General features: G+C 32.9%; 1 protein-coding gene and 1 pseudogene across 1 annotated transcript; one reads left to right on the top strand and one right to left on the bottom strand.

Moving 5' to 3' along the window:
• The first annotated feature begins 1,856 nt into the window (after positions 1 to 1,856).
• Positions 1,857 to 2,867, top strand: LOC114184057 (cysteine-rich repeat secretory protein 55). The gene has a single exon (XM_028071294.1). It carries the CDS (start codon positions 1,877 to 1,879, stop codon positions 2,651 to 2,653), a length of 777 nt encoding a protein of 258 aa, XP_027927095.1. The 5' UTR covers positions 1,857 to 1,876; the 3' UTR covers positions 2,654 to 2,867.
• Positions 2,868 to 4,873: 2,006 nt separating this feature from the next.
• LOC114184413 lies at positions 4,874 to 12,624 on the bottom strand (annotated as a pseudogene).
• Positions 12,625 to 13,832: the final 1,208 nt, after the last annotated feature.

Below are 13,832 nucleotides of genomic sequence, written 5' to 3'. Positions count from 1 at the left end.
AATCACCACTACACTCAATATGAAAGTAACATTTGTTAAGTGATTCTCGTATAGAAAAAGAAGTAACATACAGTTTATGATTTAAAAAAAAATCACATCACCAAGCACCAACAACTTCTAATATCTAATATCAGTGATAAAGTTTCAAAGCAAAATTACATTAAAGAGTACTAACTGTAACACCACGGGCGTGAAATTCTCTTCACATATGTAGATAGAAACATATAAGAAACAAGTATTAAAGCAAGCACATGACAACTTAAACCAAACTCAAACACAAATTCAAAATAGATGTTTTCATGAATTCGATATAATACCATATCATTTTTCTGATGGCATGGAAGGTTTCCTTTGGATTAGAACCTATATAAAACAAAGATTACAGAAAAAATGACAACCAACAGAATTAAATCGTGCACCATATACAAACAATAAAAATGTTTAAGAAATCACTAATGAGAAATAAGAATCCACAACTCATTATATTTTATAGGGATGGTGTTACAGATTTCATAAGATGATCTGTAATTCATTAGAAAGCAAGTTACTTATCCTAGTTAGAATGTTGATCGAGAAAAGTTGATAGAAGCAAGGGTCAAAGTTGATAGAAAAGGAGATAAAGTAACAACCGCTTAGGAGATATAATGAACACTGCTGAGGGTAATGTTTTAAGACAACTATAGAAAGACCTGAGATGTAACCTATTTAAATTTTAAATTCAAAATTTTGTAGCTATCCAAGAATGGTTAGTTAATAGAAATAATTTATTTTGTATTTTACAAGGATGACTAATTGTGGAATAATACTTACATCCTAAGAAACACTGTGAATAGGAAAAATGACTAATCTAATGTTTGACTGATGCAATTTGGATGCAATTTGGACACCATTCATTGATTTATGTTACAAGTTCGTTTATTTATTTTTTTGGTAATTTTCTTGTTGTTGTTTAATCTTGTGTTATTTACTTTGTATTTCAATTTGTGTAATCATCATTCATACCACTTTAAAATTTACCATTTTAGTTTTTGCACTTCGCCCATTCTGTTTTTGTTCTCACTAGTTGCTAAAACCCAAAACAAAAGACATATTGTATGAGTGAGACATGTATGAAATTCTAATCAAAGTATAAGTGAATGCGAAATCGAATTACTTGGACACTTGGATCAGATTAATTCACAATAAACAACTTGTATGTCAAACTAGTCTTGTGGATAGAGGATTACAGAACAACACCCTAGTTAGATCGAAAAACTTGAGTTTATTAATTGAGAAAAAATCTACATCGAGTTGGTTTAGTTTAAGAAAAAATGAAATCAAACTAAATTCTGGATAAGAAAAAACTATAATATTTATTTTTAGTTTATATTTCTCGTATAGAAGTCTTTACGAAACACTTCAAAAATATCTTGGAACATGGTTTATATTAGACGACTCTATTAACAAATAATTAGCATAATTTGTTCGATATATTTTAAAGTTCTAATCAAAACCCCATTTCTAGAGTTAATATTTTGAAAAAAAACAGTAACCATTAAATTATTACCACAATCTTTTTGAAGTGGTTATGTTGCTTCCCACCCAAAATCCTCGAGTGGATTTTTCTAGATATCTTCATAGGAATTTTACTGAGAACATTCAATCCACTCAAACACATTATTGGCTTCATCCCATCTTATGAAGAATATCTGCGATCACTTTCTCCGATCACATAAGTCAACGAAGCATGACAGTGACTCCTGCATCCTCCACTAATCATGGTGCTCACAAGTCAGCAATGTCTGCTTGAAACATTCAACTGAACGTTCCACTATGACCCACCTTCATTTTTCTTCATAATAAGAAGCACTTAGCTCAGCGAAAATGGTAAAATAAAATGATGCATTTCTCACACAAACCCATGTTCTTAATTTTCCTATGCATTTGGGGTGCAAAAGCTGCCGACCCTTTAGGCAAATTCTGCAATAGAAACACCAACATCAGCAGTGGAGGAAAATTATCTGCCAATATCGATAAACTATTGGAAGAACTAGCCCTCAAAACTCCCTCCACTGGTTTTGTTGCCACCACTTATGGAAAAGACCAAGACAAAGTCTATGCATTGGCTCAGTGTAGAGGAGATGTGAGCACTGAAGATTGCTCCACTTGTATTCAAGATGCCACAAAGCAAATCCGTCAACGCTGTCCAAACCAAGCTGATGCAAGGATTTGGTATGACTATTGCTTTCTGAGGTTCAACAACAAGAGTTTCTTTGGTGAGGTTGATACATCTTTTGGTATATTCTATTTCAATGTTGAAAACGTAACTGACCCTGAAGCTTTCAATGAAGAGCTTGGGGCTCTGATGAATCGCATTAGAGCACAAGCTGTGGTGCCTAAAGAGGAAGGGCTTGGGAAGGGAAAATCTGTGTTGTCTCCATTTGTGACACTCTATGCATTGGTGCAATGCACCAGAGACTTGTCTGAATTATTCTGTGCTCAGTGTTTGGCTGTTGCAGTGAACAACTTCCCCAAATTTTGCAGCAATCGTAAAGGGTGTAGAGTGCTATACAGTTCTTGCTATGTTCGATATGAACTCTACCCTTTTTTCTTCCCACTTGATTCTAACAAAACAGGAACTTCGAATGCAGTGAAAGTCAGCGTTTACACTTAAGTACCATTCTGTTGTGAAAAACTGTGTTCATGGTTGCTACTAAACAACCCTTGAACATTGAAATTGCATTTAAAAACACTTTGAAACTGTAATATGTTGAAGCATAAGACGGTGTCTCAATCGTTAGCGTGGATTGAATTCTGTAGTTATATATGTCCAAAAGCTTTGTATGTTGTATGAGTAGACATGTGACACGTCTTGTCTGTTTTAATTACACACATATGTCGGAATAAATTTGTTTTCGAAAATGACAGAATTTTTTTTGTAAAATAAAATTAGTTTATTTTAAAATTTGAAAAATAAGGAATTATATATATATATATATATATATGAATAAATTTCTGTTCAAGAATCTTTTATCGTAGAAAAATAAAATAAAAGGAGTTTTTCATAGACTATAATTAGTTTACGTAAGATTTGTAAAACGGAAGTTTAGAAAAGTTTTACGAAAGGATTTATACAAATTAATTCAGGATTAAAAAGGTTTTGGTACTTTAACTTTAAGTAAAATTTAGAATTAGTTTCTTTTCAAAATTTTGGATTGATATAATCTTTCATATTTAGAAATGCGTGAATTTTAGTTCTTTTAATCCAATTTTGTTAGATTTATTTGAAATTTCAAATGCTTTTCTTAACTAACATTGAAACGAAAATGTGACAAATGGAATCAACAACTCAAATGCTATCATGAAACGCAATTGAAATGCCAAATTAACTTAACAAAATTTGTTTAAATTAACTAAATTAATATATTTATAAAGTTTGAGAACTAAATCAGGCCAAAGTTTCGAAAAGAGACTAAATCCAATTTTTACTCAAAGTTAAAGAATCAAAAACATATTTAACCCATCAATTTATATACAGGTAACTGTAATTTATGAAAATATTTAATTTTTTTCTTTGTATCTTGTATATACTCAAAATTTATATATTTAATCATTGTCACTAATATATTAAAAGTGTATATATATATATATATACTACAAGAAAATGCTTGATTAGTAACTAATTTTAGTGACCAATTTAGATACCAATTTAAAAAATAAAAAATTATATTTGGTCACTAAAAATCCAATTTCTCTCATGCATCCTTCCTCTACCTTTTCTTTAACAAAATTTATTAAAAAGATATTTCCAATGCCTATATGCCAAAGTTCATAGCCATTTGTTCCTATTAATTTTACATCTACATGCTCCATGTAATTTTCTTGCACCTCTTTTAACAACAAAAAAATCAACACGCCAAAGCTATAATGATTTCAACCAACTTACCTTCCAATGGCCTACTTCCCTATCGCCAAAAATCACAATTCCAAGAAAATGAAATTCAATGATACTATTCTCCTCACCACAACATCACAAGATTGTAAGATGATAAAAAAATTAATTCCAAAGTACACCATGAATTAATCCACACAGTTATCTTCCTAAAAAAATCCATTGCCTTTACAATTCTCCCATAAAACCACATCTTAGCTTTTCATAATCCAAACCTCAAATATTTACACATACACAATCACAAAATAACCAAAATTTTGCTTTCCCCCTTCCTCTCAAACCTCATGTTCTCAACTTTTCACCTTCCTGTGTGCATCACGAAATTACCATAAAAAGAAAACCAATACTTCTACCTTTATACTCTAGCCAAGGTTCGAACTCATTACCTATAAGATTCAAACCAACACTCCAAACTAACCAACTATACAATTTTTCTTATCAACCACATGCACAAAAACATACAATAATATCTACACATTTTAAGCATTCAAGAAAATACTTTATAAACATGCCACATGAACTTTATTTAACGTATAAAATATATGTCACTTCCAAAACAATTATAAAATTTAAATACTCTAAATGCACACATCAGAAATCTAACCCTTGACCACTACCTCATGACAAGGCTCTAACCAATTGTGTTACACTTCAAAATTATTATTTATTAATTCAAATAATATATCCACGTGCAAAACTAAACTTACAACATTAAATATTTCTCCTGGGTCTTACATGTTCTTCACCTGCTAAACATTGCGCCAACTCAATTACCTCCTAATAGGTAGGGATACTTACAAGCTTTTAGGGTGCTCTGCTGATGATTATATTTTCATCATTCTCCTTAATGTTTTTTTGTATTTTTATGACACGTGTCCTAAAGATCCCATTACTTGGCTATCCTTGTTCAACCGTCCTGGGATAAGTATTTTAGATGCCTAGTCATTGTCTTTGAAACATTTTAAAGGCGTCTTCTTCAAGGTCGTCGTGAAATCGGCTAGTAGTGCATTATTTTATGATGACAACAAGAACACTAACTTTCCTTTTTACTAGACCGATAACCCCTAGTGTACAAGGATATGTAGAGAAATGAGTAGTCGGCATAAGATAGGTAGATCGTTGGGATCCTAAAAAAAATTCCCATAAGCTGCCTACTAAAGGCTTAGTTAGGGTTTATTTGTCCATCCACCCCCTTGTTGATTTGGAAGGTATCTTACTTAATTTGTTTGTTGATTTCGCTATGTGCATGCTTAAGATGGTTACTTTGTTGATGCTGGTTACACACTCAGAAGGTGAGAAAACTTTGAACATGTTCAGAAGTTTGAGAAATGAGTTTGTAGAAGAAGCCGAGAAGTCTAGAGAACCTAAGGTGTTGAACTTGAAAGGTGCACTGGTGATGTTCGTGAACAGGGCTTCACAAAAAGAAAAGTTGTTGTGCCTGCTCAGATATGGGTAAACAAAGATATAAAGAAGCTTAGAACCGAGCTCTTGGGTCCTAGTTCTTCATGTCAAAGCAAAAAGCCTGAGGTCAGGTTGTTGGATGTGCCAAAAACTAGTGTCCGAAGAGATATAGAAATTAATTTGGACGAAGAAGTGATGAATTCTTTGGACAATATGGAGCCCAACGCCATCATCAGAGCAATAGTGGAGTTCAGCAGCAAGATGTTGGAGTTTAGACGTAGAATTGGCGGCATGCTACAAAAGGAGCTGAAAGATTGGGATAAGGCAAAGATGGCCGAAGACGTTTCCTTGGTGCAAGACAAATATGATGATGATAAAGCAGCTTTGGCTAAAAGGGAGAAGGAGTAGGAGGCTGAGAAGAAATGTCTGGCTACTTAGAAGGTGAGGTGCTTGGATTCAGAAAAAAAGTCCAAAGAAAAGGTGAAGGATCCAGAGGCTGATATCGAGGACTGAAGGGAGAAATATAAGGGTATGGAAGTAGAGTTAAGGGGCTTGAAGAAATATGTGGTGCTAGAGCATATCAACTTTTTCAATAAAGGCTTGAGATAGACGATGTTTTTATACAATGGAGTGTCCATTCAGGATACTCGGTTTGATGTGAACAAAGACATCTATTATAACCGCCTTTTTGATGAGGATGGAATTAAGGCTTCGAATACTGCAAAAGACTCAAAGGCGACTATTGTTGACCCTCTCATTGGGAACGAAGGTGCGGGAAATGAAGAAGAAGAAGTTGTCAATGTGGAATCGTTATCGGTTGTGTTGATGTATTATTCTTGGCCTATGATAAGCTTTTGTTTGATTTAGATTTGTTTTACCATAAACTTTTAGTATCAATCATTTTGGCTTTGTTAATTGGATTCTAAATATAAAAACTTATTTTTCTATCAATAGCTTGTATGGTGCTTTCAATTTTCAGGGTCAAATTCTCTAGTTTTCGTTACTTAACTACAGATTAAAATTGATCGAAATTGTAACGATAAAGGATGTGCGTGATGACGAATGCAAAAAATTTTGTTCAACTTTGAGTCGTTTGGTAGGTAGCGTCGCACACGTACTTATAAGTAAAACAATAAATTAAAACTTTTGTTCAACCAGTATTGCCTAGGTAGACGGTAGGGAACATTCAATAGAAAATTTGTTCAACCAAGACCGCCTAGGTAGGTTGCAGGGAACACATAATAAATAATTTGTTCAACCAGGACCGCCTAGGTTGGTGGTAGGGAAAGTGTAATAAATAATTTATTCAACCAGGACCACCTAGGTTAGCGGCAGGGAACACGTAATAGATAATTTATTCAATCAGGACTGCCTAGGTTGGTGGTAGGGAATGCATGATAGATAATTTATTCAAGCAAGACAACCTAGGTTGGTAGTAGGGAACACATAATAGATAATTTGTTCAATTAGGACTGCCTAGGTTGGCAACATGGAATATTTGATTGTAACTTGTATCCTGTAAGATGATCTTTATAGAAAAAACACTTATTTATTGAAAGGGGTGCCTCGCTAAAAATTCCCTTGCAAAACCCTCCTCAGGAAAAAAGTCCAGGTGAGAAAAAAGAGTACACTTAGGGTTACATTTAACATTGTCTTTACAATTCATTTGGGAAATATTCAACTAAAATAAAATTTCAGATGTGTTACATTCCATGTATTTGGTTTTGGCTCTTTAAATAATTGTTCCAACCTGTTTGGGCCAATTTCAACATCTTCTCGTACCCTGAACGGTTCTTCTCAATTGGCGGAGAACTTGTCCTCTTTCTTCCTCTCACTACTTGCCATCCACCACACAAGAACCCCGTTTATGAATGTTCATGGCTGGAATTTGGAATTATATTTTTGTGTCGCCCTTTGTTTGACCGCCATATTTCTAATATGTATTTTTTTTTCTTGTTGTTTCGTTAAGAGGTCAAGACTTGTGCTGAGACTTTCTTGATTTTGATATTCATAGTAACTTTGTCATCACAATGAGGGTTCACCAATTTCAACTGGGGATATAGACTTTGTGTCGTATACCAAACTGAATGGTGATTCATGAGTGGAGGATTAAGGAGTGCATCTATACGCCCATAGGATTTCTAGTTGTTCTTCTGGCCACCTTCCCTTTGAAGAGTCTAATCTCTTTTTAAGTTCTACCAAGATTACTTTGTTGGCGGCTTCAGCTTAGCGATTACATTGCAGGTATTCTACAAAGCTGGTAGCGTGCTTTGCGCCCAAGCCTTTGAAGAATTCAACCAGAGCTGCTAGCTTTGGCTATTGCCTGGTGGCAAACAAGTACCACCATGCGGTGCATTAGATTCTGGGCATCACCCAGATTTTCTTGTACCTGCAAGAAAACCCTAAAACACCAAAGATTTGACCCAATCACTCAATTTTCACATACAGATAATCAATCATGTTTTCTAGTATTCATATGTATTCAATAACATCATTTGAATAAAAAAATCACCACAATTTTACCAATGCTATCTCATTCTCAATTCATTCCCAAAGCCCTCATGGAACCCTCAAGTTTGTGAATTGAAAAATCACGAAAATACATCAACAATAGTAATTATCAATAATTAATAATAGAAATAACGTAACATAACAAACACAATGAATCTAGAGTATCAACATTCCCCCAAAATTCACCAAATCCAAAAATCGAACAATGTTGTTCGCGACACTTAGCGTGCCTTGATTGCCGCCAAGCGACTCCTAGAAGAACCCATAAATCCTTTTTTATCCACAATTGATCCCATCCTTGCCTTTACCACAAAGAACCCTCACTAGCCCTTTTTGCACTCTTTACGTCACAAAATTATGATCTCCTAGTACCCTCTCTGCTGCCACAAGTATACCTCTCAACAAATCTAACACGCTCAATCACTTAAGCTGCCATTACTCCTTTGCTGTGACTTAACAAACTAATTCTCTTAGAGTTACGTCCAATCTACAATTATTGCTAATTAAAAATTTATTATTTCTTTAAATTTCCTGAGTCTTACAGATAGGATTGTACTCGCTTTCTTCTTTAGTCATGTTGTATAGAGGGGTTCTTGACTCAACATGGATCTCCTTCTCCTTGTCTTTGCCATTACTTGCCTAATAAGTCCCTTATCTCTAGAGTTTTTCCTTAGCTAATTGCATTATTTTGGGTAGGTTAATATGTTAACTAGGAGTTGTTAGCCTAGGATTAGTTTAGTTAGGTTTCTAGTTTAGTTTTGCAAAAGTAGCTTAAGTAGGTGTTTTTAATGCAGTTTTAGTATAATCCTTAGAAGTACTATTACTTAGATCTAGCTTATCATACAATATAGGTTCATAAATAGATAGTAGCATATTAGTTTGGTTCTAGCTTAGATATATAAACTTAGAAGTAGAGTTGGTCTAGTTATAGTTTAGTTTTAGAAGCTTTTATGAAGAGTTTAGTGTGCCTAACATCCATTTTGAGGTTTCTAAGTATGATGCAGAGGTAAAGATCAAGGGAAGCCTACAAATGACCAAAGGAATCTATGAGAAAAATTTGGACCAACCAATGTGTTAAAAAAATGGAAAAGTTGACTTTTGCTGCACGTGTTGACCAAAGTTGACCTAGAGTTGACCTTTTGATTTTCAATTCCAAATGACATGGCCCTTGTGGAGAAAGTTGTATAATGTTAAAATACATTTGTGCTGACCTTTAGTGATTTTAGTTGTAGCATTACATTTATTTGTAGGTTCTAACTTGTTTCTTTAGTCTTAAAAATGTAGAAAGGAGAGTATGCTGAAGTTAATCCTAGCCTCAAGGAGGATTGCTGAATGGGTGTGGACAATGATCAAGTGGGCTAGATGTGGAAAGAAAGCCTAACAGTTGTTCCTGCACGGACAATATTCAGTTATTATGAGGCTCAAACCTTATCTAACCATAGTCTTGAGATTCCTCCCGTATATGCTCCACCAAGTGGCCGTCATATGTTGCCTTATGTAAGTTATGAAATGGACGAGGGTACCTGCATAAAAGAGGCTTCGACGATCAAGTCAGCAAAATCTCTCAAAAGTCAAATCTCATATTAGAGTTCTAATGAATTATGTACATTTAATTACCTAGGTCCACCTATATTTATATCAATGTAATTGTCTTTTTATCACTTTACTCATTTATTCATGGGCCCAAGCTTTGGGCCTCTGATTAAGTTTAATTGGGTTTGACCAGGTCCAATTGGGCTTGACAAAGTGTAATTAGGTTTAACCAAGTTCAATTAGGATTGCTCTATAGGTCCAGTCTCTTCTTGTCACACTACACTTGATTCTACATTTTTCTAAGTTAGGAGAAGTTCGCAAACATACTAGCATTTTGTTTCCCACCCATTGTCTGCTTACTTGTCGTCTATTGAGGGTAATCAGTTAGGCATCTATGTCCACTTTCCTTTTGGTTGGTGGTTCTAAATGGTTCATTATATTTATCATGATGTAGGAGGCCTCCGGTGTATGCGAAATACATAGTGAATGTCTTGTCCTTTAAATAATATGGAAAGTTCTCGGCTTTCTTCATATCCTGAGTATTATTATACCGGTATATATCTGATGTGTTATATTTGTGGATGTTCATGCTTGATTGTGTTTGACTACAATGATCTTATTTATCAAAGGAGTAGATGATCGTACAAGTGTTAGGCAAGATGCACAACACTAGAGAGAATGGTCAACATTGGAACATGTTTGGATTGTCTTTTAGTCTTATGTTTTTCCTTTTCAATAAACTTTATTGTTGTAAAACAATGATTTTCATAGAGATCCAAATCAAGCAAGAATAAAGTTTATTTTAATTATGTAATTTGTGTTAGTCATAGATTTTTGGAAAGCGAAAAATTAGGGTGTTACGGAAATTGAATTCCAATATAAAGTTATAGTTTATAACCTTATTTTTTGCTCAACTCAAATATAGAATTATAGTTTGAAATTGATTTCAATTCGGACTAAATTTAAACATTATTTAATAAGTGATAATTGATATTTAGACACTATAAGTGATTATAAAATTATATTTGCTTATTGTAAAATTTAAAGTCATTATCCATCCATCAACTCGTCCATCGGTTAAACTTACTTTGTTTGTTCCTCCTTATCATACTAATTATATGAATGTCATTTTTTCCTATGTAAAAACCGCATCTAAACACTTGCATCATATCTCTTTCTCAAATAATAACTTGCCATGGATATATGCATTAATCTTTTGACTTGTTAGTGATTTAAATAATTTAACTTTAAAATTACACTTCAGGACAAATCTAGCAAATCCCAACAATATTCTAAAATATTATAAATACATAATATATAATTTGTTGATGGATTTGGTACGAAATTTGAATGAATATATTTGTTACAAACCATAGGAATTACATAATTTCAATGAGTTAATCGGAAAATGATAGAACTTTTGTTGGTACAGGTAAATGAAGTTCTTGATCAATCCAATTTCAAATTGTAGCCATGTGAGGATGTCCACCAATGACTACATCATCCGAAATAAATTTCCTCCAAAACCAATGTGATTTCCAAACTTTGTTCATTTCTTCAATTCGAACATTTCTTGTCTCGGGCATGAGCAAGGCAACAAAAATGGTCATGATAAGCACAAATCCAGCAAAGAAAAAGAAAAGACCAAACTTTAGGTGACAAAGCATGGTTAAGAAAACTTGAGCGATGACAAAGGTAAATAGCATGTTTACAGCAACATTGATGCCTTGGCCCGCAGATCGAACCTCGAGAGAACATATTTCACTAGGAACCAACCACCCAAGTGGACCCCAAGACCATGCATATGCTGCAACGTATGCACATATAAAGAATAAGAGAAGACTAGCTTCTCCATTGGTAAAATAGCCTTCCCCACTGACCCCAAACTTTAGAGCAATCATGATTCCAACAGCAACCTACACATATTATGAACTTCAAATTAGTTGTCCATGCTAGCAAATGACTTTAGTAACAAAAGTGTTATTTTTTCCATATTGAAATAACAAAATTTGTTTATCAATTATGTTAAGTTTTTTACCTGACAAATAAGCATTTGAATGCCCCCTTCGAGGAACAATATCCTTCTTCCAAACTTGTCCACAGAGAAAATGGAAACAAAAGTGGCAACCACATTAACACCTCCAGTGATAACTGAAGACATAAGGGAAGTATCATTACCAAAGCCTAAAGTTCTAAAGAGGACGGGTGCATAAAACATGATGACATTGATTCCAGTGAATTGTTGGAAAAATGGAATCAGAGAGCAAAAAGTGAGTTAAGGTCTGTATTTTGGTTCTGTAATGTTCTTCCATGGATGTTCCACACCTTTGGCCACTTTAGTCGCATTAACGAGGTCTTGGAACTCCTCATCAACATTATCCATGCCACGAATCTTTTTCAACATTTTCTTAGCTTCTTCTTCTTTACCTCTTTCAATTAAGGAGTTAGGGGTGTCACCTAAGAAAAGAGATCCTACACATAACATGATTGCAGGAACTGCACCAACACCTAAAGAAATTCTCCAACCGTTTTCTAGTTTGGCGGTGCCATAATTAATAAGGTTTGCAATCAAGATGCCAATTGTGATCATCATTTGGAATCCCATGTTAAGGGCACCTCTTATCGATGTTGGAGCCATTTCAGACAAATACACAGGTACCGACTATTGAAAATAATAATAAATAACAATGAAAAAGACAAAGGAAAAGTTAAAAACATATTAATCATGAAAATATGTCCATATTCATATAAACAAATTTTAAAGCATTAACAATGACACAAAGCCTCACCTGATTACAATATCCAACACCAAAACCAAGTAATAATTGACCTATGATGAGCATTTCAATATTGATGGCAAAACCATTCAACAATGCACCAACAAGGAAGAATAAACCACCTGCAAACATTGAGGTCTTACGTCCCATCATTCTTGTGGTGGTGGAAGCAAAGAAAGAAGCTACTAATGCAGCAAGGTATAGAGAAGAGGTGAACAAAGTAAGGAGTTCATTGTCAAATTTGCAGTATTGGCTTTCATGGATAGATTCATCTTTCATTTTTTTATAAACGCCCGGAAAGAATTTTATTAAGAATGGTTCCATGGAAGTTACTCCTCCCGTGATTCCGAGATCATAACCAAAGAGTAGACCACCCATGGCTGCTACAAAACATGTGACCAACACGAATATTGTGATCTTGCTTTCATATTGTGTTCCATATTCTACAGTAGCAAAAGCTCCACCTGCCATCTTTAAAAATGTTATATTATAAATAGATATCTTTCTTTGTCTTAACTTTTCTTTCTTTTTCTACATATGAGATTTTAAGTATGAATTTTTTTTATAATCTAAAATATGCTAATAATAACATCTAACGGATGAAAATGAGTTACAAAAATTAAATAACTTCTTTAACAATATTATATCTTTTTAAGCAATTTAATTATTTGTGTCGCTTACATCCTAATCTGTGTGTATTGTTTTTCCAGTTAGAACTAATATATTATTTTAAGGACTTAAGATAACACCTAGTTAGTTAAAATATACAAAATCATTGTTTTACATAACAAGGTTGACCATTAATTGATGAAAGTAATTTATTTTTAAGTTAAGAATATTAATGAAGAAAAGATAAATAAGAAATGTTAAGAATAAAAAGTATGAGTAAGTAAAATGAAAATAAATTGAAAGTAAAATACCTACTTTTTAAATTATAAATTCTATTTAGGATTCCACTCAAATGATATATTTTATTAACATGTTTCGAGGATTTTTAGAAAAGAAAACAAGTTCCAACAAAGCATATTTATACATATTTTACTTGAATAATAATTCATTCTTTTATGAGGGGGTCTTTAGTTTTAGTTCCTACTATTATCACTTCATTATTCCCACCAAACATTTTATCTTTTAATCATTATATTTTATCACTTAATATTGATGATTTCATTGCACATCACACACTAAAACACAAATGAAATGTTTAACAATTAAAATAGCGGTCAAAATTACATATGTCAAAAATTGTTTATGACAATAAAAAACATAAATGCGGGTAATGTTGCTAGAAAAGAAAATAAATTTACTACCAATTAAAACTCGCCACAAAATTACTTGTATCATATAATATTTATCATATTTTGACGATTTAAAATCACCGCAGAAATATATCATATTCTATTATCATTTACCACCTATTAAAAATATTCAACCATAAAAAAATGATTAACGTATATGTTTTTCTAATTTTTAAATTAAAAAAGTTTTTTTTCATTATTATTCATTAATTTTATAATGAATATTGTATTGTCTATTTTATTTAAAATTATTGTGTAAGATGATAATAATAGTATAAATAATTTTACCATTTTAAAAAAATTCTAATTGTACCATATAATAAATATTTATTTTAAAAGAATCATTTGCATGCATCAAGTGTAATAACCTATAAATTATTA

The sequence above is a fragment of the Vigna unguiculata genome, chromosome 5 (assembly GCF_004118075.2).
Source record: "Vigna unguiculata cultivar IT97K-499-35 chromosome 5, ASM411807v1, whole genome shotgun sequence".
Classification (NCBI taxonomy): Eukaryota; Viridiplantae; Streptophyta; class Magnoliopsida; order Fabales; family Fabaceae; genus Vigna; species Vigna unguiculata.
This window is presented reverse-complemented; position numbering and strand designations above follow the sequence as displayed.